The sequence below is a fragment of the Triturus cristatus genome, chromosome 10 (assembly GCF_964204655.1).
Source record: "Triturus cristatus chromosome 10, aTriCri1.1, whole genome shotgun sequence".
Classification (NCBI taxonomy): Eukaryota; Metazoa; Chordata; class Amphibia; order Caudata; family Salamandridae; genus Triturus; species Triturus cristatus.
In genome coordinates this window covers 994338800-994365942 of record NC_140593.1, presented here as the reverse complement: position 1 = coordinate 994365942, position 27143 = coordinate 994338800, and the positions used below count along the sequence as shown (strand labels likewise).

Sequence of the window (27143 nt, the reverse complement as noted above, 5' to 3'; positions counted from 1 at the left end):
ACATAAGCCAAGTCAGTAATTATGCAAATTATCACATGGCCATAGACTGACATAAAGACAGGTACCACCACCAACAATAAAATAAAAGTGGGTAAACTATTCAGAGACTACAGCAGGAGTAGTTGGAATGATGTGTAAAGTCATCAGGCAAAATAAGGCCATGTTACCAAAGGGGAAACTGTGTCTGGAATACTATGACAAGATCATGAAGTTAAACATGAAGTGCCCTCTTAGCCTGTATAAAACACACAGCAACACAACCTTACCACATGTTCGACAGAAGCTCCTTTACGCAGAATGATTGCATCTGCAAAGTCTGGTCTTTCTGCATAGAAAAAGCAAAAGGAAACTGTAGAACGAATGTTACTGAGACACACAAGGCTAGATTTATTTTGGAAATGCAATTATTGAATTCTAAAGGCTCTCTTACAAGTAATGCCAGTTTTTGAAAAAAATTTGGGGAGCTTTTCATAATTTATACTTTTCAAACACAAACACATGGCGCTTTTTATTTTATTTTACACATACATTTGTAGAACAAACACAGTTGATCCACAAATAAGAGCCAAATAAAGCCTCCCATTTACATCTTATAATTCCATATTTCTTAAGAAATAGGAGAGCAATAAGCAGACTACTATAAACTGACAACTACATTACTATCATAAATTTACTAAGCCAAACCACAAAATTATAAATAGCATAAGTAAGGACAGAAAACAGCATGTGTATAAGAAGTGTCGTTTCTGGTTTAAAACTTAATAGATTTAAAACTGAGATTCTTCCCTTTAGAAAACAATCTCTGGTGTGGACACCCCACTCTTTCTCTGTTCAAATAAATTGTGTGACTGCTGCCTGCTTTAATTTTCTTTGAATGCTGTCCAAGAGTTTTTCACTTCTTCCAACCATTCTCATGTAAACAGTGGTACAAGCTCTCCTATCCTCTAACATGGACGAGGGGATTTCATTATAGCCTGGGGCATCACATTAGCGGTGAGCTGCAATACCTACTAGCTGCCTTATATAGATCAAATATGTTTTAGTAAAGTGACTGTGTGAAATTAAGGCAGACATCTAAACAAATGCCCAACTAATTGTAGAGAACAATTGGACGGCATTGTTATTGATAGGACATTAAATATTGATAATAATAAAATGGTACTTGTACAGCACTTACTGTTTTAGTTATACTCAAATTCATGGCATTCTTCTGGATCTCAAGACTGCACATCATAAGGGCACAAGGAGTAAACCGGTTACTTGCTGAACTACGTTATGCCACCTGTTGCAACGGAGATTGCGAATGATGCTCTCTACATGCTAATGGGCAGCCATCTTCCTAACAATAACACCTCTACCTCCAATCAACATGTATCCTAATAATCTTTGTTTGAATAAACTAAGAGAAACTCACTGTCTTTCTTTTGGAACTAGAAGATTGTTGTCAGAAAAGTGGAAGATGATCCTAAGCAGCCGACTTAGGAACCCCCAAAGTTTATGAGATGATGGGTAAAGGAGATGATGGAACCGTTGAGTTGGTCAGCAATCGACAGTCAACCTTTTCCCCACAGCCTATCGTCACACACTAGCATTTGCGTGACACCATTTCTGGTCAGGTGGAGGCTCTCCTAGGCAAACAGTGTTGGCATTTGGAACAGTGTTTAAATGACTTTGGAAAGGATCTCTTCAAATTCACCACTATAGTGGTTCCAAATATACAATCCAGATGCCACATCTGAAAATGAGATACATGTAAAAGGGTGGAGAGCAAAAACAGTACTCCACAAAACTCACAAAGGGCAATAAGAGGTTGAGGAAGAAACTGAAATCTAGTATGGGTTCCGGATCCTTCAACAGGAATGGAAGACGACAGACCGTATGGTTGCTTTGTGACTGGGCCTCTGCCTTAAAGAGAAATTAATTCTAAGAATACCAATTAAGAAAGCCTCTTAATTACCTCCACGCTTTTTAGTATAGATACAGGTCAATGCAAGGTATTCCCATAGCATCTCCAGTAGAAAATCCAAATTCAACTTCATACCGCAGCTGGAAGAGAGAACAATTAACACCGGGTCAGGATTTTTCTAAATCAGAAGAAGTGCCTAGGTCAAACACCAAACCCTCCATCACTGCCAAATAGCAGGAGGAATTCATGACCTGTTCCAAAATACACAACATTAGTAATGCAGGTCAAATTGTACAGCAAACATGTGCTGGTACAACTGGAAATAAATTGCAGTGAAATAACAATTATTAAGCTTTCAGTCTGGCAGAGCCCTCATGATACAGGTATGTGTAGTTATATGTATTCAATTTACCTAAGCCAACTCGTTTTATGATCCTCAGTAAACTTACCTTTCCTCCATGGTTCAGTTACCACCTGGTAATGTTTAAAGGCAAAAGGTGTCCACAAGCGCAAATACTCCATTTTCTTATGACATAACTACCAGTATTAGAAAACCAAAATATAAAACACCTGAGGAAAATTCTGCATGCCCTGCACTTGTGTTTAACATGCATAAAGGCACAAACAACCATGCTAGTGTACTTTGTTGGAGCACCACTTTATGCACAAAGGATTACATTGTTTTCTTGCTGGATATTACTACAACATGACTTGCAGGGTAGAACTATTACACAATGTTCCATGTACACCATGAATTAAATAGCAAGAGATGAGCTATGCCACAGTGTTCTATATAATGTGACTTTTTCCTAAGATATGGCTCTATGACAGCATACATACTAATCAAGAATATGGGTAATTGTTTGAGTCACAGGCTCTTAACTGTGGATGTATATTTTTGCTTAAAAGTATTTAAGCGGGATCCAATTTGTAGGCTGGCGAAAAGAATTTCCTCAATTTCAATGCTTTAAAAAATACATTATTACTTAAGTAAATGATGTGCAAGGGTTTGATATTCCAGTACTGCTTTACGATAGAATACTTTAATTATTCTGAATGTCTGTCCTAAGCAAGGCAGCCTAGTGTTTGATGGGCTGAAACATCAACACTTACAATAGAACAGATTCTCTTCATGTGGTAGTTTAAGGAATAAATAAATTGATCTGTGTTTTTTAAAATATGTTTTTGGAATGAAAGATATTTTCTGATATTGTATCACATTGGCCAATGAAAAAAACTATAGTTGTATTTCAAGCTAATCACCTGACAGTATAGAGAACAGATGTGTTCCTCATCTTTATACTTTGGACATTCAAATATCTTTAAATGACCCAGATGGTTATTTCAATTATTATTATTATTTTTTTTTAACTTACTCTCTATTTAAAAGATATCAATCAAAGCTTATAAATATCTTGCACTGGATTTCTAAAAATTGTACATCCTCCTATTCAGCTCTTAATCAGCTTTGTGTTTGGTGCAGTAGGTTTCTTCAGGATAACGGAATACGAACTTCAAGTTGAAATTTGGTCTACTCCTACAATAATAAGCGTGACATACATGGCTGGCAAAACAAAATATTTGACAGTTCCTGTTTAAGCCAAATAATGCTAAGCATGTAAACTACTCTTTAATACTCCCTTATGCACTGTTAAAAATAGATAGTCAGTGAAAATGTTGATGGAATCTAGTCAGCATAGATACATTTGAAAGTAACAGAAGAGTACATTGCACAGAACTCTCAGAAAACCAAATTGCCACATACTGCATGTAACAAGCCTCTCTTATAAAGTGAAGTATTGCGAGATTAAAATAGATGGACATCAACTCACGTGCTAAATGGTATTTTTTCCTTTTTCTATTTACACAAATGCTGCTCTTTGTAGAGAATCGTTGCATTAACCAACTATTCACTATGTTGAAATGCAAAGTGCGACCCTCCACCTGTGCACACTTCCCTAAAGGTTTTACAGCTCACCTGATCACAACACTGTTCGGCCTCCTAGCCAGACGGTCTACGTCCTCCATGGAGACCTGATCAATTTTGTTATAAACCTAGAGTAAATCAAGAAAACAATTATGCAAAATTTTTAACAATTTCATGTTTCATAAAGTTTTCATTCAAAGCATACAAATGGAAAAACAATTTCAGAGCAGGACTAATAGTTCTACTCTGTCCCATAAGGACATAAGTCAGCCTCTGTACTCTATAGCGGTCACATATACAATTTGTGTTTTAGAGATCTTCAGAAAAAGGCACCAGCAAGAATTGTCGAAAAGGAGAATAGTAAAAAGAACAATTAGTAACATTACATACAACACCAAAAAAAACAAAAAAAAACAAAAAAAAAAAACACAAATGAACCTGGATTTAGGATCAGAGACAGTGGAACAATCTCCAAAATGGACCAAATTCATAAATTAAAAAATGGGCAAAGGACTTAATTCCCATAACTTTAAGTGTAACAGAGGTGTGCAAAAAGTAGACATTTCAAGTGCAAAATGCAGAACTTGACTTATAGACTTATTAAATGTGGATTCTTACGGCCATAAATCCCATTACCACTTACAGACAATTGGTTATTATGATGTATTTTCCACAGCCAGAAGGCAAAGAAAAGGGTGGGAGTTGAGATGTTTGCCCGTGATGATCATTGGGAAGGATGTGGACATCCGAAAAGCCATAACTTTGTGCACACACAAACAAAAACCTTCCAAATTCCTTTTCACTCCATTTTGTGAACTCGTGGTAAAAAAGGTTTTTAAGTGTACATAACAGGTACTAAACAATATTTTAACACTTCATATTTGTTGGGGGGCTTAGGGTAAGGGGTGTCTCCACAAGCAAACGTTGTATGTAGGGAAATATTAAATAAAGGTTATGGTAACACCATCACTTCTCCCACAAACCAGTCAAATCCTTAGTGGAATAAATGCTAAGCATTGAGCAGAAAGGGCTGTTCAACATTGGAACGTGTCCAAAGACTTTTGTAATGGTCTATTAATGGACACAATGCTTTATACCACTCAAGCACCCATGCACAACCTTTGAAAATAACTCTCTTGGAGTCTTGATCTTTAATATGAAAGAGATAGTACGGATGCAGATGAAGTATAAGAGCCGAATCTGCTGAGCAAAATTAATCACACCAAAAATCAGTTAGCGTTTATTCGCAAAAAGATATTAGAATCATGTCCATTTAAGTCAGCCTGAATAATACTATAACTTAGAATAAATGCAGAGAAATTATATCTTCTATGATATCACTTACAGTATGGAAAAAAATAAACATGTTGCCATAAATATCTCCTTTCTGTTGATCACAAGTTCTCTTTTTTGCTGCAGCTGTAATTTTGCTCTGTGGCCTGCTTTTCACTTTTGGCTACAGGCAGCAGACATTATTACGCAGGGCACAAGTCCTATAAAAAGAAGTGTGGGGACTGACAATATGCAAATGACCTCATGAATCACGTGCTGAACGTGTCCCAGTGGGTGAAAATTACACCGGGACACGTTCAGCATATTTCTGTGGGGTCCAGCTTCTTGGCAGGGGGGACGGTGTCCACCCTGTGAAAAGAGTGCGGGGGGGGGGGGCGACGCCGTGTACCTGCGTTTTCCCCCCGACTCGAGCCCTGTTATTATGTCACAAGTCAACAATAATAATTTATTACAGTTGAGCAGCAACGTAATTTGGTTTTTACAGGTGACTAGACTTGTTACATCTTGAATAGTAAGGGAAGCAGAGACTAGCTTTTATGCAGTGATTGTAGGCACCCATGTATTATAAAGAAATATTGATTGAAAGACAGTGGAGTCATTTCATTACACTCATATGGAAGATATCACAAGCCTTTAGACCTCACACACCAGATGACATCAAATAAACAGTTATATCAAGCAACCCGATCCTCTACCACATTATAAAGTACAGTCTTTGACCTAGACTAAAACATATGAATTAGCAGAAACAAAGTAGAACAAGCATTGGCATAGCCAATAGGTCTCGCTTTTGGGACCTTCTAAGTATTTAGTTATGCAGCACAATATTTGTTATTCCTCGATTTAAGCTTGTAAAAATGGGAGGACGAGCCTTTTCCCATCTAGCTCCCAAATATTGGAATGCGTTACCTACCACCCTGAAAACGGAAATTAATTTTTTCACTTTTAGAAAAAAATTGAAAACTTTACTTTTCCAATGATCTGCATGCCGCCTTAGATGATTCACGGTGCTGTTTTTGAGAGGTCTGCTTTCTTCTTGAGTCTATCCCTTGCGCCGGGAAACCCATTGCGGGTAGCTGTTGTGCGTTATAAGCTTAAATAAATAAAAATAAATATCCTTGGTGCAACAACATCAACTGTTGCATGGCTAAACACTTTTAAGGTCCCAAAGGCGAGACCTATTGGCTATGCCAATGTTTGTTACTATAAAGATATAGAGTCCCACCTAGCCTATAGGTGTTTCTCTCCTTAATAGGGACCCACATAGTGAGCTTATGGAATTGCCACACATTGTCTCTGTAGTGAAGGCATCGTTTGTCTGTAAATTAGCTGAGACATTGTAATGCACTTCAACTACATATTTGGAAAGCCATTTTAAAATGTGATGACTGGTGTATGCATGTGTGTAGTTAAGAGTGTTGGTTACCATACGTATTATTTACATGTTATCAATATTTGCGTTGTTTAATGGTCTAAATAAACATCATTTAGTTATTGATGATAATTTCATTATCCAGTGAGTAGAGGCATATTACCCAATTGGCGTGTCATAGGTCGAAACATTCCACCATCCTAAGATCATGTACTCTACATAATTAAGTTCTATTGTCACCGCAACGCGATGTCAACCTCCTGCCGAACTTGGAGGTTGTTTTTCTATTTCTTCACCGATGTGCACATCATACCTAAAACTTTGTATCTAAAGTAATCAGTTCACAATTTCCATCTAGTAATTAGAAATATGCATCGTCACAAGCTGTGCATTTGCATACACAGAGAATTCCTGGTGTGTTGAATGACCGTCACGATGGGTGATTTGAATGCATGTTTTTTGGTGTAAACTGCACCCTTTTTGCTGATTGTTGGTGATGCTGTAGGCCAGAGAGGTTACTGCCCGAAAAGCTTTTGGAGCTGAGCGCAGAGCAGAGGTGTCGATTTAACCTTAACATTGATTAGGCTCAATGGAAGCTCATCTCTTACTGACTAGTCGGTGCATACCTATACATAATTATGCATATCTGTATTCAATGCACCAATTAGTGAGACCTCATGAACAACATGTGCCCCTTGCATGACTCGCCTTGTTCGAGAACTGCATGACCTTGCATTCAATTTAGGAGTATTCCTTGAATTTGAAGGGTTTTTTTCCAACAGGGAAACAATTGCAGACTCAAGTGGGAGAAAAAAACAAGCTCTCAGACATGGTGACACCTTTTTTTTTTTTATACAGAGTATAATAGTGCTGTTTTTGCCAAATCGTTGTAAACAAGAGGTGCTCCTGTTACCCAATCTAACTGTAGTCAGGAAAGGGGGAGGTGACCTAATTCAGAGTCAAGGCCTGCATGTCGCAAAAAAGTATTTTCCACTGCCATTATTTGACATCTAAAAGTAAACAAATGTTAACACGCTGTTTTTTTTTTTTTTTAAACTGTGCAAAAAGCCTCACAAAGACATGGTTCCGTACACCACAGAATAGAATGTGTTTCTAAGAAGTGTGTGTAATAGGGAGTGTTTAAAATGTATCTTCTGTTCGCTGTTACTTCTGTTGTATTGCTTTGCAGAAATGTGAAATATTTTCCGTGATACACGGTTCTCGTACAGCCAGTGCTGCTTTGGCTCAACCCACCAGCATATTGCTCTTGGGAGCACTTTCCGCCCCATACCAAGGCTCTTCGCATGCGAGAGGTGACGTAATTCCCAATGTGTCAGTGGAAGAAAATACCCAAGGTTTCGTGCTGTCATACACATAAGCCAATGCTATATCAAACTTCACATACACATGCGAACCAACGTAAGTACATTTTACCAGAGCCGTAGGGAGATTCTCTTGTGATAAATGACGATTGATTACTGTTCGCTTTCATTCGAAGTAAGTCTGCTCTTCAAAGTAAAACTGTGAAAACAGTCAGAGGGTACAGTGTGAGCTGTCGGCTTTAGTATTCTTAGCTGGAGACCGAAGGGAAACAATTGTGTGCATACTTTGGATTGCACTGTCACTTATCTGAATAAATATAATATTTTAGTGTATTGAATTTTATACACCGGTGAAAGTGAGGGCTGTCACTTATCTGAATAAATATAATATTTTAGTGTATTGAATTTAAGCATACGCCTATATGATGACATGCCTCATCGTACCCTGACAAAGTGTGAGGTGTTTGCGCAGTTTGGCCACCAGATGTCCGTGTTGCTCCACTTTTGGACTAACATAAACCTGGGAGTTGTGTGCGCGCGTGACTGGGCCGTCAAAGTGAAAGTGATCGCGATTGCGGGCTGGAAGGGTGCCCGCGAGCGATGCACTTAATGAGCCATGACGGAAGCACGTGCCCGCGCGCGTAACCGCAAGCTCTATGCCACACGCAAAAGTGTGTGGTAGCATTTTCTGAAGCCACTTACTAAAAGTCTCGCCAGAGCACCGCATGCGCTGGCTCAGGCGAGACCTAAAAATCACATAGTAAGTGCAAAAGTAATATAATAACTCTAAACTCTCATCTCAAAAAGCTGATAAAAGGCAAGCACTGGCACCATAAGCAAACAGTCGCACTGTAATCCATGGCAAACCCTACTCTGATGACTCTCAGGCGATCAGTTACAGCTACGTATAATAGCTTCTTGCTTCCCTCCAGCCTCTTGCTTCCTCGTGTGGAGGTTTGTGACTCAAGGGATGGCTCACCCATAAGTTAAAAGACTGTCAAAGAGTCAAGCAACGGGTTGCTAAAGAGGCATTAAGGGTTTATAATCCAGTCCCTATAGGACACCCTGGTTGGCTGCACCACAACACATTGATTAAATGAATCCTTTAGTCGCATTAACAAACTATGTTTTAGAGCAAAGTTAATGTCTCTGCTCATGTTATTAGTCACTATCTCTCACAACAAAAGGCTGAAAGGACTTTGGTTTATATTAAGTCTATTCTGACAGCTGAATAATTGGAGGAAGAGAAAGAATGAGAAAGGGAAAGAAAGATGTTTATGTTATGATGGGCCATTGATAGATCTATTCTGGACATGGCCAGCCCATGCCCTGGCAGTCTGTCTGTTCATGTTCAGTTTGTACTAATTTTAAAATCAGTCATTGTAAAAAAACACACATCACTGTTAAAGCAAATCATTAATGAGTAAAGGCAAACTCGTAAGTAATTGTGAATCAAAATTTAAAAGAAGTGCAGTTTTTGGCAGAAAAAACATTACATAAAAACACAAAACAACCAATTATAAGAAGTCGCAGTTATGTTTCCATTTCAGGTACTTTACCTGCAGAAGTAGAAGATATTAGATCTTTATGCATTACATGAAGGACAAATAAAAAAGCACCTTCCTCTCCGGCACAAGCCCAAAAATTATTCCCCAGCTAAAGATTACACAGTAAAAATGGAAAGCTGACAAATGCTTGCCATTTAAAATATTCTTGAACATAGATTATAAATTGTGGCAATCTCTTTGATGGCCATAAACACAGTTTAAACAAAGAAAATATTTCTATAAGAAGTACTTTTCTTTACGTTCTTAGATTTTAAGTTTGAAAAAATCACTAATTCAATAAATCAGCTAATGTGCATTTGCCTGTAAACACCCATATGTAAACAGCTTTTAGAGACTAAAAAACAAATTGAAATGTAGCATCTGTCATAGGATCTTATTCAATAATAATAAGTTTTGTCAAAGCCAGTAAGTCTGACTTGCTTCTTGATTCCCGACTAAAACCTAAATAAATTGTACATGGAGATGTAGAACAGCCCCCCTTGCATTGTAATGCAAGCACTCCCTAGAACGTGGAAGGATAAACTAAACAGCTAGTAGCACAAGGTGACAGGGAAATTCTGATAAGAGGAGGACTAGCTGTAGCACTCTGTACATTATAAAACACTGAGCATAAGCCCCAAACATTGCCTCTGTTGAAGGTTTTTTTGATTCACTCGGCAGCTCAACATCTGGTTACTTAAGGTAAATGTAAGCGCGTTTTTCTTTTTCGCTTAGGTACTCACTCTCCTCAACCTGCTCTCTCCGATACCACGCCAGCTCTCTTTGCCAGGTGTCAGACTTGTGAATAGAAGTAGTCTTAGAAGGATGATCAGGACGTTGTGTTATCTGTATTCCACATTCATTTTATCAGGTGCAGAATCTGTTGGGGGATGCCTTTCAAGAAACAGGAAGGATATTTACTTCAGGCTGAAAAGGGAAGTTAGCTGAGCACCTTCTGGGTCCCCCTGACATAGCACAGCTGGGCAGTAAGAATCCTTCTTTTCTGACCTGCTTCTTTATCCTTTGTCAGTGCTCAGCACAGCAGTAGGAGGCAGTATTATGAACTCCCTTCATTACAGAGAAGACAGCAACGAGTGTGCAGAATCAAATTCAGCTGTTCTCAACCCAGCATTCTATGATGGTGCCAACATCAATTCTCCTGGATCTGCCGGTACGGGAGTATATTCCCTTTGGCAAGAGAAAGTGGTGGACTTGGTTTAAAAATACCAAGAGATGAGAACATCTGCAGCTACCTACTAGTCAAGAAAAACCCAAGTTTAGGAAATAACCCAATTCTGGATCTTAAAGGAGCAAACAAATAGGTCAAGAAGTAAAAACTGTTAGAAAGGCATTTCACCAGCACATGCAACTCCATATAAGTGCTTCAAAAGAGCATGTGCTCCACAGAAGTGAGCTTTTCACATTCCTATCTTCTGAAGGCAGATCGTTTTTTAGATTTGAATTTGGAAAATACAAAACCAATACGAAGTCCTTCTGTTCGGTTCCCTGAGCTCCTCTAAACTCATGGCACTTGTAATAGCTTTGTTTCAGAAGAAGGGCACAAAGGTAACTCCCAAAACTAGGTGTTAAAGAATGTGCAGACAACAATAAGCCTACTTTAAGACTTGGCACAACAGATCTGTCTGAATAGTCTACGCTCCAACCTTTTCAAGTCACTCAGTACTTGGGGGCAATGCTGGGCATACGGATTCCAAAAATGTTCGCTTCAGAGTGCCTTTATCCAGAAAAAGTGTCAATACTGGGAACAACTTCTCAGTATTCCCTGTACGGGTTGGAATAATTTGTGAGAATGAAAGAACTAGCCATCTCAATACAACACTACAACGTGATCTATAATGAAAATGTCAGGCATCGTTAAAATGAGTGAAAAGTGAGGTTAAAGTCCCTCCTCCAAGTGTACCCACATATAAGCAAGGCATGTAGACCCGGTTTCCTACAATCACATCAATAAAATCATCAGGGGTTGCATCTTCTCGAAACAGGATTTCAGCATTGAAGATTTCTAAGTTATGTACTGTTAAGGAGTCTGTATCGCATATGTCATGGACACACAGCAATTTACATTTCACAGTATAGTCACCACTGTCCTTTGAATCCAGCCACATACTTGCTCCACACACATATGGCATTCAACTGACTTCTGAAGTCAGAGCTCAAGGATAGAGGAATGTGCAATTGGTAAAAGATTAGAAAATACCCACAAATGCCCCTAATACAAAGAATCCAAAAGGTAGTAGTTAAATTCATGTTAAACCAGCAGAGCAGTCAAGTACTATTTCTATCAAATCTAAATGAAACTTATCAAGAAAACCCATGCTTTTCATCCAGTGAAAACTTTCCTGTGGTTTTTGTTGCCATGAGGAGCTCTCATCTTAACTACACAGATTAACTCTATGCTGCCCCACTATATGGAGATCAGAATGCCCCTGAAAGACTTTTCTCTGGATTTAAGACATTCCAACCATTCTCTTCTTCCCTAAGATGGATTCACTAGCTATCCAAGGCAGTGTCACTTTTAAGATTACCAGCCTCACATACAAATGCTCAAACAGGCAATCCTCAATCTATCTCCAGAAAGATGTCAAGCAACCAACCCATACACAACCGGTCAAAATTACTTTCCCAATACAGAGGAAGAAGGAAGAGAGGCTATTCCTCAATCATTCCTTGCCTTTGAAATTATATTCCTCTAGGCATTCACCAACCAGCAGTGTCAAGAAAAGAGGGGCAAGCTAAAAATACCCCTATTTGTTGTCTGACATTTTGATTAGAACTCTTCTCCCAAATGTATGAACTTTGGAATAGTGTGATAGAAGCCACGTATATAAATTCCAACACTATGCATTGTCACCGACCATGTCTGTATATGGGCCTATACTCTAAACTGTACAATGTGCACTATAGATTGTGGATGAATATATGCAGGTTACATGTAATAACAAACTCTCCTTATATGTAAAGTCATATCAACATAAATAGGATCAGCCTCAACAAATCCTTGTAACCAAGAAGCCTTCAATGCTGTGGCAATAACAATTAAGCTGTGCAGTGTGCACTTCACAAAAATACTTTTAAGTGTTCCTGTCCTAGGCCTTAGTTGAAGGGAGTCATCATGGCACGAAAGTCATAATTGCAGTAGAATCACATACTGGAAATGCCAGCTCATCTGGTCTTGGCAAGATGGTGCAATGATTTTTTTTTATTGCAAGTATATTTTCCAAAACTAAAGAAAATAAAAAAAATACGCTGCTGCATAAATGTGGCAACCAGAAGCTTGCATATTACATGATATAGATGTTAAAATTATCTACAATGGTTAGGTTTTTAATTTAACAGAACAAAACAGCTGCTTCCCGGCAGGCATGGCTACTTAGAACATATATAGAAACCTCTTACTCTCTAATGCACACCAAAGGAAAATTATGGTTGTTACTAGGGCAAAGAAAACATATTATTGGCATTGCAACCTGAATACCTAGTTTATACACAAACTAATATATATTTTTAAAAAGGGTTATGACTAGAAAGAAAAAGAATTGGCAAAGTAAAGTACTGGCCTATCTGCTCTGGCACTAAATTCTACTTCTTTTTAGGCAGATGTGAATATGTGATGGGGCAAATTGTTTTCACTCGTAACGCAAGCTAGCCAATGACGGAAATAGGTTTATCAATTGTGCCATGGTGTATTGCTATGTAGGCAGCAAAATGTATATGAGAGTTGAACGGATGAAGAGAATAGAACCAAAGCCCTTCTATGTATCTACATGTGTAGGTATATATTTTTTAATTGGCAAATTATTTTATCTATACAAGCCTAGTGAAACAACCAAAATTGTCTCCACACAGGACCTAACAACTCAGTAAAAACTGCCATAAAGTACAGTCATTGTGGGCGGTTCTTAAGACGCCTCGTTTTGCCCACAGTCTAAATGTAGCAAGTCCTTAGATGTGACTTATGGGTATTAAGTGCTCTAGATATAAACAATGAAACTGGAGCCACCACAATTTCACCCACACTTGCGCCTTTGTCAGAAAAAATATTTAACAAAACTTTTGTAGGTCGCAAAACAAAATACATTTGAGGATTGAAAGGAGGAAAACAGAAGAATCACAAAATTCTATTTTTTGACAGCTAGAATTAGTAAACATATGGTACAAAATGACAGTACCCCTCAAGAAAGCACCTAAAAAAAAAAAAGACCCGAGATCACCAATAGGTAATTTTACTAGACTTTGTGACACAAGATATGTTAAAATGACTGGGAAGGACAACATAAAGGATAAGGCATTTTAAAGCAATTACAAAATTTTGCTCAACACTCTTCATACATTCTGTGTACAGATGCACGAGGAAAGGATACTGTATTCATGGAGGATGAGTTGCACCAACTTTTCAGAACACTGCGTCAGGGGAACTGTTGAATTGAAGGACATACCGCCACCTTTCTTTGGCTGAAAAATGGAGAGGAACATTTATTATTTGAATGGTTATTGCTCCATATGTGACCGTCAGCCAGTAAAATAGATTTTCTATAAATAATAATGATAGTCATAATCACAATTTGTTTATTCGGTTAAAATAAATTTACAATAAAAGATCCATAAAATACATATACATAACCAATAAAATGCTTCAGAATATCTATGGCTCCAGCTAGTACAGTCCACAATACCATAAAATACACCGAGCATCAAAAATAAAAACAATAGATCGACATCAAGAAAGAGTACATAAACATTTTTTAAATGTAGGGCCCGATTACGATGTCGTACAGACTACCACTGACAGGACGTCGGTAGTGATCCGTCTGACATCCAGGGCCGCAGTCCGAATGCCGGATTACAATGACTGCGGTATCCACAATAGAAGTGAGGTATATAGGCAGATTCTAAATTTAGCTTAAAACCAACCCTGGCGCACCCCTTTCCAGACACAAAAACTGTCCGTACACAAGCAGTCATTATTGTAACAGAGGACTGCTGACATTTTAATGTGCAAATTGCTCAGAAAATACACTATATCAGGGTTCATGCCACGGGACAAGATGATGTTCCCCAATTTCGCCCTCTTAACCAGGTCGAAGGCTGATGTAATTTGAAGGTCCTTTTATTTCATGGACAACAGAGTTCTTTTCACCCTTTCTAAGGATCGGCATAATGATAGGGTTCGACCAAGATGGAGTTAGCCCAACCATTACAGCAGCATTAATAGTCTGCATAAGCAATGGGGCACACAAAACGGGTCCACTGATATACAGATCATGGTGGATGCCATCTGCACCTGGGGCTTTGCCTTTTGACAACCACAAAATAGTGGTGTTCACTTCCTCCAGCAAGAAAACCAGGTGAAAGCAACTTAGGAGCAGAGGGGACACTGCGTCAGGCAAGATGGCGATCTGACGTGGATCGCAGTGCTAACGCATCAGGCTCCGGATCGGAAATGCCGGAAATGCCGAGGGAACCCCGCCAGTCTACCCATGAATGAAAACGGAGGTTCAGCAGCCGTATACCTGTACTATGGCTCCTGTTTGAAGCTTGAAGTGATACTCGCGGTGATTAGCGGATGGAAAGATAAAAGCTAATGGATTGCAGCACGTATGGATCTCACGTACGGATCTCACCCCCTCAACCCGATACGCAGCTTGGACTTGCTATTCGTGTATAGGCTGGTTAGCTATATATCGAACTCTCATCAATTCACTTACCTCTGTAAACAGACCTGACTGCTGTGCTTGTGCTCACCGAGTCGAGTCAAAGCAATCCCGGGACGTTGGGATGCAAGCTGTGCCTGTGGCAGAAATGGCCCCTAAAGTTGCCGTTCCTTCTACTACCTCCATGGTTGCTGCACGCGCAAGGGCAGCGAGGCAAGCCCAGCGCGAAGCTCTGGAGCGCCAGGGGTCAGACAAGACGACAGGACAAGAGAAGGCTGACACACAGCACCCGAAAGCAGCGACGGCGGTAGCGGGCAATTCCTCCAAGCCGGGAGCTGCGACCCGGAAGAAAGACACGTGAAGGGAGCTCGCTGGACCTTCGGTGGTGGATCTGTTGCGGAAGGGTCCCCGTTTGCTTCCAGGTCAGGAGAGGCAGCGGCGGGCCTCGCACTCCGAGGGCAAGAGCGCCCCCGTTCCAGATCTCTCAAATGGCCCATCCTCTCCAACGACGATAGTGGGCGACAAAATTACTGCTACAGAGGGTCTCCAACTCGAGAAAAGGGATCCTGGTAACCCAGCTACATCCCAGCAGCAGTCACAGCCACATCCAAGCCTTGAGGTGAGCATATTACCTGATATACACTCTGATTCAGTGATCTCCCTAGATAACGAACTGATTATTACTGCAGAGGATGACCTTGTACTATATAAATCTGCCAAGATAGATGCAAGCATAAAGTCCGAGACGCTCAGCAAACAAGCGCAGCAGCAGGAGTCTCTTAGCTCAAGAGCGCAAAAGCAGCTAGAGCCGACAGCCACTATGAACACCAACCCCAATTTGGCTGAAAATAAGCCCCATGAGATGCCCAAAAATAGGGGAGCAACACCAGCTCTGGATCACTTTGGCACTGGCAGCGTAATTCGCAATGATCCCGAGAAGGAGGCTAGTGACTTCTTCTCCTTCTCTGATGAAGCAGAATTAGGAGAACTAGGAGCAGTATGGGGCGATACATCAGCTTCGTATGTGTCTGATGAATCTGATAGCGCGACAGATGCGGGGCCTGAGCCAATCACTGTCAAACTAAAGCAAAAGGTCCTCAACAAGCGGGGCAATAAATCACATGGAACGGCTCTACACTGGGATCACACACATACCGTGCAGCTAACTCGAATAAATCCCACAAACTCACCTTCCCTAAACAACCCGGCAGCTGCATCTATAGATACTGTCTTACAGGCGATAGCCTCACACCGCGAAGAGACTTCACAGGATGGGCGAAGGGCACAAGCAGCACTGCGCAAGGTGTGGTGAGAAAGCTGGTCAAAACATGTAGTGCGTTCGGCGACCGACTGACTGAAATAGAGTCCAGAACCTTGGCCAACAAAACTGAAGTTGTTGCAATCCAAGAGCGGGTGGAGTCAAATGAGCTACAGATAGGGGACATGAGATGGAAATTGGAGGATTTTGAAAATCGTCAGCGCAGAAACAACTTGCGTATATTAGGAATACCTGAGAAATCAGAGGGGAGGACATCCGCTCATTTATGATCAACATCTTCCGAGACTCTCTGCCGGAGCTTTCAAATTGGAATTGGGACATCGAAGTCCAACGGGCACACCGCATGCCTCTTATTCAAAAGACTCCCGATAAACCTGGTGCATACCCGAGGGCTGTTTTGGTTTATTTTGGCAACTTTTTGCTCAGACAGGCAGTGTTTGAGAAGGCAAGGCCTGAAGCTAAACGCAACTCAAAGGATATTACCAATTTCTCACGTCCTGATTTTTGTCACACAACCGTTGAGAGAAGATGGAGGCTGCGTCAGCTTATAAAACCCTTCCAAGATAAAAAGGCAATAGTGTACCTGAATAACCCAGCGCGGCTGAAAGTTATATATGGAGGGCAGGTGACATTTTTTGTCTCGGAGATAGCAGCGCAAGAATACCTGGACAGCTTAAAATAATTGTTTCTGTCTGATAATTGTATAAGAGGCAGGGCACGGCTGAGTATGTCTGAGCTATCTAAGTAATCCAAAGCAATCCAAAATATGTCAACATAATGTGAATACTACCAACTGGGGAAGAGGTGGCAAACACTGCGGAATATCCATCAACTTAATGTGGGGGGGGTCGGTGGTCTGTGAGACATTTGTTTAAAAAAATATTCGGGAAGAGGGGTCTATAAAAAGTCTAAAAAAAATGACGGCTCGGCATTCCCTTCTCGGCCGACCGATCGGGGACCTGATAGCGCGATGCACTTCCATCACTAATAGACTCTTATTGAGTCTTGCTGCCTCATGTTGGGAGCAGGGGGGGGGCAGGAAGGTGGGGGGTGGGTGGGGAAGGGAGCAAAATTGAAAAAATGCAGACATCTCCAAATAAAAGAACTCAAACTATCACGACACATCATAAAATATCTTGGTATTATAAGGCAAATCTAGATTTAAATATCAGTACCAGTAAAAGGACCAAAAACTTAGCTATATGGGGAAGATAAGTATCTGTAGCTGGAATATTGCAGGGCTACATGACAGAGGTAAGCGAGGGCGGCTGTCTGAGATAGTAACGCAAAATTCATTCGATATTATATGTCTGCAAGAAACGCACCTACCTTGGGCAATGCGAAACCTACTAAAAATACATGGTTACAACATCTTGGCTACTACAACTCAAAACAACTAATATTCGGGGGGTGGCGATTTTAGGCAAGAAATACTTAGGAATGCCCACACGCCAAGCAACGGATCAGCATGGTAGGTGGGTAATTGCTGAGCTTGCCATAGGGCTAACCATTTGTGCTGTATATGGGCCAAACATAGATGACCCATCTATGTTTGAAAGCTTAGAAGTGGAGTTGCCTGGTTGGCCTGGCCCGCTGATCTTGGCCGGCGATCTCAATATCACACTAGATTTAGTTCGTGAAACTCTAGGTAGGCATAGGTATTATGGTCGCAAACCTAGGGTGTTTAAAGCTGTTAATTCACTTCTTATGAGTCATAATTTAGTCGATATCTGGCTGCTTAAACACCAAGGGGATCCGGGGTTTACATTTTTTTCAAATCCACACAATAAATACAGCAGAATCGACTATATATTTTCCACCAGAAGTATCTCCAATTCAGCAACGATCGTAAAATATCCTAAGTTAGTTTCTGATCACAACGCCCTAGTGCTTACCATTAATCTAACAAGCACTGCTAGGAAACCCTCAGTCTGGACGTTCGATAGGAAACTATTGGCTAACAGCGACTATGTTGATTTTATCAGGAATTGGGCTCAGGGGTATTTCGATATTAACCGCTACAGCGCCCCTAGAAACATAGTGTGGGATTGTTTCAAGGCTTCGCTCAGAGGGGAAACCATCAGCTATGTAGCTAGGATCAAGAAACAGCAGACCACCAAGTTCACTAAGAAATTGGGTGAACTAGCCAGCTTAGAAACCGCGCATACCATATCACTAGCACAAAAAACGGATGGCTCAGATCTACTACGGAAGATTTTGATCTTAAAAAACGACCTAAATAAAGCAATTTCAAAGAAGTCTGCAGAAACCTTCAGAACACAGCAAAGAAATCTCTACGAGAATGGCGAAAAAGTTGGTAGACAATTGGCCTTACGGACAAGACAAAGGGCGTCTCAAAATACTATCTCCTTAATTAAATCAAACGGACAAGATTATACGCAAACAAAAGATATAGTTGATATTTTCCAACACTACTACCAGAGCCTCTATCAGAACGACATTTCTTATAATAAAGAGGAAACTAATACATTTTTGGGTAACTTTGTAACTTGCTCAGATAGGAGGTTGGATAATGCCATCAAAAATAATCTGGAGAAAGAAATATCAATAACTGAGGTCGAACTCGCCCTGGCAGAACTAGCTTCGGGGAAAGCAGCAGGCCCCGACAAACTGCCGTTAGAGATTTATCGAGTCTTAGGTAAAATAATATTACCACTTTTATTAGACCTATTTCTTGGAATCCAGTGGAATGGTCACACGCCTGTATCTTAGCAGGATACAAACATTGTCATTTTTGCTAAAAAAGGTAAACCTACTGATTCTCCATCTTCCTTCCGCCCAATTTCACTGATAAACTCAGACTCGAAACTCTACTAAAAAATACTTGCTAATCAGCTTAGGGGGGTCATTGCGCATCTGGTCACGCCATGGCAACATGGCTTTATCCCAGGAAAGGGTACTACCGATCACATCCGTAGAGTAATTACACTATTTGATATCACTGCAACAACGGGTGGCCAGATGTCAATGATTCTCCTTGATGCCGAAAAAGCATTTGACAGAGTATCATGGGAATTTATGTGGGCTATTTTAGAGCGATATAATTTTGGGCATGGGTTTATCAAATCAATCAGGGCAATGTATATTGACCCAAGGGCTAAGCTCCAGGTTATGGGGTGTGAATATAATGCCATCAAAATCTCAAGAGGAGCAAGGCAGGGATGCCCGTGCTCCCCGATATTATTTGCACTCTACATCAATCCTCTGATACTCAAAATCTTAGAAAGTAACAGGATTACACCTGTGGTGACAGGACGGTATGAAACTAAAGTCCTAGCATATGCAGACGACGTTGCTATTGTTACACCTGACCCCGAGACAGCCATAACCGAGATAGAGGCAATTACACAGCAGTTTGGTGCCTATTCAGGATACTCCTTGAATAAAAATAAAACCATAATATTATGTACAGCAAATACACAGTTTGTGGATGTGAGACGGGCCGAACTGGCAACATATCTAGGGGTCCATATATCCACAACAGTACAAAATATTATTAAAACCAATTATGAACCCCTGATTGACTCAATTAGTCACGATCTTACAAGGGTAAACAGTTTGCAGTTATCTATCATAGGGAGAGGGAACTTTATCAAAATGACTTTTTCCTAAAGTATTATATTTATTTCGTGCTATCCCTTTGCTAGTTGATGATACATTCATCACAATTCTGGATTCACAGTTCTCTAAATTTGTTTGGCAAAATGGCAAGATCAGAAGATCGCTGAAATACTTGTCTCTTCCACTTGACAGAGGGGGGGCTGGCAATTCCACAGCTACTTCTTTATTTTTGGGCTTGCTTCTTGAAACAACTTGCCCCAATGGTTAACCCAGTAGATAACCGGGAAGAGTCTGATATTCCGTCCATATATGAACTAGCCCTTGGACAAAATGCAAGAGGACTTTTGTTAAGACAACTCGAGCCCAGTTACTATAAGAAAGTTAAGTTCAAGACTGTGATCGGGGCATGGACAGTTTGGCGAAGAATCACAAAATTTATGAATATCCCCAGGCTAAGTCGTTATACTCCACTCTGGCATTCATGTTTATTACCGCAATTCATGAATGACGCTATCTCTGACAGGTGGGAGAGACAGGGAATTATTTCCCTTTATGATTTTCTGGGTATAGACATGAAGGACAATTTTACTACTCTCCAAAATCAATTCAATATACCTGCGATAGATTATTTAAAATTTCTTCAAATTAGATCAAGTATAAACTCTCAGTTGCCTAACATAAGCTGGACTAGAAGCTCTCTTATCGAAGCTACCACCAGCCCTTCTTCCAGAATTGGTACAATTTATACGTTTCTCCACGAGAACTCACCAGATGATATTATACAGACAGAACTACTATGGGTAAATAGGCTCGATAATTCAGATATAGACATCGATAAGGTTCTTGCCATGTCATCACAACTATTACTTTCCACTAACCTAAAATCTCAATTATACAAAACTATCTATAAACTCTATTTCACTCCAACCAAGCTATTTTTATGGGGGAGAAGAAGCAACGATCAATGTCCAAGGTGCAATTGTGGACCGGCCACGCTAACTCATATGTTTTACTATTGTGATAAACTGACATTATTAACCCCTTCCATGCTGCGCAAATTCCGCCGCTGTGCTGACGGTTTCTTGCGCGGGCGTGGTCATGACGGAACGGTTCCGTCATGAGCACAGCTCAACCGTGGCTCATGACGGAACCGTTCCGTCATGAGCACCGAAGGGGTTAAGAAAAATGATCTGGGAATTTTGGGAGGCGATCTTTGGGCGTAAATTGCCCGAGTCCCCCACCATTTGCCTGCTTGGATATGATTGTACGCTAAAATTGAAATCCAATGAGGAAGCTATCCTTTTTATCGGAACTGCGATATATAGAATTATTCTTGCTGCATTATGGAAAAACTGTGATGCCCCTAGTTTCCAAATGTGGCTTTCCAGATTTCTGTCTGTATATAACTACGAGCTTGCAATATACGCAACTAGGGGTCCTAAGTATAAAAGAAGAGGCGATAAGATTTGGTCTCCCGTCACTTCATGGTGCACTGCAGCTGTTTCAAACTAATACATAAACCCTTGGTATTAAGTTTCTTATAATGCAACAGTTCTTATTGTCTATCTGGATTATATATGAACTCTTATGTTTTAATTTTGATTGTACTGGTATTGATGTATGATTTGCTTCCTATTTTTTGTTTTTTTTCGCTATTGATGATCTCATTGTCTGTGATTTCTTTGGAGTTGTCCAATAAAAAAAAAAAAAAAAAAAAAATAAAAAAAAAAAGGAGCAGAGGGGACACTCCAGTGTTCTAAATGTTGGGAGTTGCTTTATAAATACCTTGAAAGCTCCTCAACCAGAGGTCAGGGGAAATGCGTGAACAAACCGAACCACTATCGGAACCAGTGAAAATCGGGTGACTGGTTATAGCACTAAATTTTGAGAAATTATTAGACAGCTGGCTTGTAAAAGTCGTTCCCACACCTCATTCCTTAAAAAGGTCTTTAGCCTTTGAAGTTTTTTTTACAAAGCTCGGCGAAAAAAAGCTATTAAGGCTTTCTCTCTTGGGCATGAACGAAGGGCCTTCTTTAATTTCTATTGGCTTTAGAACAGTTTTTGTTAAACTACCACTTGATAAGAGGTAGAGAATTCTGATCACAAACTGTCAAAAGATCCAAATCTTTCTTAGCAATTGTGTCAAAGGCACCCAAAATATCATGATCAAGAGAATCTTCTGTCCCCAAAGAAATTGTAAGATCTCCAGCACAGCTCTTAAACAGCTCTACTTTGAAAGCCACGGGAATGACCCTTGATCATTGTAGCTGCTAATCCTGGTGAGTCAACTTTACCCCCGCTACTAAAGACCCTATGAAGGTCCCCAGCTAGGAGGATTCCCATCTCGAATGCGAGATATACAGGGTTTGTGGTCACTGAACCCTTTGGATTCTACCTTGATGTTGTTAATTGAACAAAAAATGAAACTGAAAGAAAAATAAAGTCAATGACTGAGGAGCAGCCAAGCACTGTGAATGTGGGTCGTATGGAAACAATCGGACCAAGCACCAATTTCTCCAAAGAGAATATTTAGTTGCGTTCATACAACATGGAGTTCTGAAAATCTCCAAATGTGGTATGTTCCAAATGAAAGGACTCATTAAATGTACACCTAGATCTTGCCTTAATAGAAGGTAATGCCCACACACAGGGATGTATTTTAAATTTTCATAATAACGAACCAACATGATGTTTCACAGCTCTCCTCGGGGTGTTTTAACAGTGTTCATTACGAGTGAAGATGCTGGGCATCAGGGGCGTAACAAAGGCCCCCGCAGCCCAAGCTGCGCCACGCCCTCAGCACACAGTTGGCACAGAATGTTTAGGCTGTGCGTGGTCACCCGGGTGCGTGCTGGTAGGGGCATGCTTTGGGAGGTTTCTCGCACAGGAGCTGCTACTAATTTAAACACTTGAATTGTCACCGACTCTGACCTCGCGCGCAACATTTCAAGTGACCCCATCAGGAGTCAGCGACTGCCCGGCCAATGAATGAGCTTGAGTTTCAATTATCTGAGCGTGCGCATTGCGGCAGCTGCAGTAAATAACGTTTGCCTACTGGTGCGGGTAATCTGATTCACAGAAGCACGGTGCAGCTGGAGCCCAGAGCGTAGCACACATGACCAGCCGCCCAGAACCATAATGATTGCCCGGGAGTTTCCATTGGTTGCCATCTGCTGGCCACAGGGTCGTGGCGGTGGGTTTTAGTCCAAGTCCAGTCGTAATGTTGCAGCTTGTCGCATCAACGTTACCAAATTGCCCTGTTCGCTGCAAAAAAGTAAGTGTCTGGGCTGTGTCGATGACTTTAGTTGCTGCTTATGCCAGTAATTAATTTGCTCCTGTCACTAAAGTTTAGCAGAGTCGCCCCAGCTCCGCTCTGTGATTAAGTGGATGCTGGGGGCACCGTGCGTGCAGCTTGTGTGATCTGGTGAAGCTATATCTACGGCTCTGTGACAGCCTCAGGCTGACTACCTGCGCGGTGCAGCCGCGAGTAAACAACGTTGTAGTGTTCTTTTTATTTTTTTTAATACAGCCAGCCTGAGGCCTGGGTGTGACCTATGTGACTGACCTGTGCCTCAGTCTGCCTCACCCACGTGGGACAGAGAGCAGCCTGGAGCCATAAGTGCTGTAATGCATGATCATGCTATTATTATGATTGCAAATACCAGGGTAGGAGCCGGGGTGCCCAGTAGGCATACGCTGGCTAAATGGCATCATGATCTAATTGTTTTTCTGCCGGCACAGCAACACATGTCCAACTAGTGCAAGGGCTCGATGTTCAATTTCCTGCCTCAGCATGTCCGGTGCAGTGAGCACCAGCATTGATGCCCAAGTTAAATGACAACAGTCGAGTGAAATGGATACCAGAACTCTGCAGCACTGAGCCCCAGTAAGGATAACCTCAGCCTCAGACTAACACGCCAGCACCAGCAGCATTCAGCTAAATTATCAGAGAAAACAGCACTAGAAGCGCAACTCCAATACAGTAAGCATTTTAATATCCTGGCAGACACAAAAGGTATTTTACCCATACCTGTACATAATTTAAACAGTGCATTTGATAAGAAAACATTATAAAATGTGTTCTCAAGTCAAGCTGTCCTAATGACCGCCGACTGATAACGTAAACAAAGACAGAAAGTGCATTTCAAAAACGAATATGGACAATTTCATATAAAGTTCCCTTAAAAATCAAGTCCAGGCCTTAATAAACTGTTAAAACCTGGAATGGTTGCGGGTATTTTTTCAGCAAAAAGTGGCAATCCTAAGTGAGCCGCCAGTGTTGAGGCCAGAGTTAGAGGACAGCAGCTGAGTGCAATGTATGCCAACACTCTCTGCATCATTGAGCCCTTGACAGATGACAGTACGATCATCTTAGAAAGAGGCAGTAGGTTAGTGAACTTCCTTTTCAGGTATTCTATAGTAGTTTCAATATCTTTTTTAAACTACTCATTACTTGAAAGTGTGTAATTTCGGATATTTATTTCTGTCAATGCACTTCATTGCTTGATTTGCGAAAGTGTCATTCTTAAGTGTTACACATGTTGTCACAACTGAATGTCACTCATGTGCAGTGAAATCATGAAAACGTGACACATAAGAGGTCAGAAAACTTGCCAGCTATGAGTACATGCTCGAGACCGAGAGACAGTATAATCTCCTAACTGGACTTGCTATGCTTTAAAATTTGCTTTTTAGGCTATCAAGTGGTCATGAATGATCAGATTAATAAGATCATGTTCTGAGCAGCTGCAGTGTCTGCCCTCTGTTACTGAGAACTGCAGTCACCCCTTCCATTTCTCGTGCTTTGTAGCAGTTTTAAGATCTTCTCAGAGTTTCTTGTTGCTCAAATGGGTGTAATTTCTGATATTTATAGGTTTCCCTCGTCTTCATTGCTTGATTTTGCTCATGAGAAAGTGTCACTCATAGTCGTTGAATGTCACTCACAATTACACTGAAATTATGAAAATGTCACACATAGCAATCAGAAACCTTGGCAGCTATGAATTTAGTTAATAAAAGGTGCATTAGCAGCGCTCCCGCTTTCACAAAGGAGGCACTATAATGCGTGACTTCGGATTTCAGTGCGGTGATGCGGACCACCACACTGAAATGCGTTAGTCTCACGCCGGATGCGTGAAACTTGGCAGAGCTGTTGGTTAGACTGTACTCCTACACAGCAATTGTTAAATAAAACAATGTTTTTTCAAACTGAAACTCTAAATCATGCAGTAGATTGCACAACCATTAGTCATTGAGAGCAGGGTCGTCGATGTAGTTTAAATGTTACGCCGCTGCGCGCTCCAGTCCAATCAAATAAATCAAATGCTGCGCTGCGCGCAGCTTCATAGTCTTCAGCCTCGGGGTGGTACAGCGCTGGTCTGGAATGTTCATGCAGTGTAAACTGCACGTGAGGCGGCGCCGGTGTGCCGGGGGCACTGAGACTGTGAGTGAGGCCATTAATGGTTAATTAACATTGTCAAAACAGGGGTGTCTGTTCACACCTCCCGCCAGCGTCTCACGACGGGATTCTCGGTCGGGGATTCGTGGCTACCCCATTTCCGCATCTGGCATCAGGATACCCTGTCATCGCCTCTAGCCTATGACCCCTGCACGGAATTTGAGGAAACTCCATTCTTGAGTCGGGAGTTCTACGGTGGAGTCCAGGACACCAAAAGTAGGTGCCCTTCCCGTCTTCTGCTGCCCTCAGTATCAGCGAGCACTGGTATGGACACCAGGACACTCTGGGGCAGCCCTGGACCCGCACGATGGTTTGGCCAATAGCTTTGAGGGCGTGTGCCTGAGAGAATAGAGCCCTGCGGGTGCATCACCCGTCACACACAGGGTGATGCTCACGCACCACCCCAGTATCCCTAGCGAGCAGACCACCCAGTGACCTGGGGCTAAGCAGGGTCAAACTGGCCTATAGGGCAATCTGGCAGTGCCAGGAGGGTGGTCTGGCTGGTCAGTGTGTGGGCTTGTGTTTTCTGTTTGTGGGCCTGTTTTAAAGTCTGGAGGGCCAGGTAGGCCATTGATTACTCTGATATATCTACAAACATTGCCTGCAGCAAGCACAAATCTATGCAGTCTCACATACATTCCAGAAACACTTATACCATGTGTCTTTACAAGTTCAGAACTGCCCTGATCTGCATATGTGGGCCACTTCTTTAGCTATCTAATTTACCAATGGGGCACTTTTATTTTGGGACTGGGGTTATTTTGTGACCCATCCCGATCTAGGGGCTAAGTGGCCCTTCAAAAGAGTTGGGTGGGGCGGGTTATGAGTGTGTGTGTGTGTGTGGGGTGGGGTGAGGTGGGCGATAGGTGGCCAAAGAATCTAAGGATACCCTCAGTTACTGTAGAGGTATTTGCAATCAAATCGAGCCACAAATCACTCCGGACTTTTCACCAAACTTGACTTTGCGAAGGCTCATTTTTCTTGATTGAGTGGAGTGGGGCTCTCACAGCAGGATCCTGCCTCAGAGAGCACAGTGACGGGCAGAGGAGAAAGGGTGGCTGGTAGCACTAAACATGCCTTTAAAATCAACAAACAGCCTTTCCACATATTTTCTCACCATAGCAATGAAAATGTGTAGGATGGGTCTGAAGGCTGTTATTTGGCTCCCAGATGCCAGAACAATGACAGCTAAAATGTGCAATTCTTCCTTGTTAACCTCCTGCTATCATCGAGAGGGACACTGCTTAGTGATCTCACGCTGTACCTTACTTTAAGAGGGGTCTCTCAGGGGATTTAGGCGTCCCCTGCAGGCTAGAGGGTGTAACCATTTGTTCACAGGTTTAAATTTTGGTGGATCCGTTCAGACTTTCAGCCTTCCGAGATAGATAAATCATCAGCGTTGGACTGGGAAACAAAGCACCCACTGAATGTTATGCTCTATTATTCATTGGCTCGGCCTGGGGGAGACACGCCGGTGTGACAACAGCATACACCAAGGCACCAGTCAGGCCACTCTAGACACATGTAGCAGCATGTGACAGGCACTCTTCACAGCAGCGCCAAGAGCTGCAGCACAGGTCTGCGAGGGTCCCACCCTGCACGTCACAAGCATCAGAGTAATGCTCTCACACAAGACACACATTTTGGGGAGGGCCACAGCCTCACTGCAAGGGGAGGATAACCCCCGCTCTTCTGGTGGTATAATCCAGCTGACTTTTGCCACCTAGAGGGGAGATGGAGGGAGGGGTGGGGAGCATGTGAGCACAGAGCGTGAGGTGGATCCTG

At 41.5% G+C, this 27143-nt stretch overlaps 1 protein-coding gene across 1 annotated transcript in view; it reads right to left on the bottom strand.

Moving 5' to 3' along the window:
- DRG2 (developmentally regulated GTP binding protein 2) overlaps window positions 1-27143 on the bottom strand; it is a 93165-nt gene that overhangs the window by 17994 nt on the left and 48028 nt on the right. Inside the window, exons 7-11 of the mRNA XM_085628970.1 lie at window positions 13750-13840; window positions 11293-11390; window positions 3885-3961; window positions 1958-2046; window positions 267-325 (exon numbers count right to left, since the gene is read on the bottom strand). Of these exons, the coding sequence (XP_085485096.1) occupies window positions 267-325; window positions 1958-2046; window positions 3885-3961; window positions 11293-11390; window positions 13750-13840 (414 nt within the window). The remainder of the gene's footprint in view (window positions 1-266; window positions 326-1957; window positions 2047-3884; window positions 3962-11292; window positions 11391-13749; window positions 13841-27143) is intronic.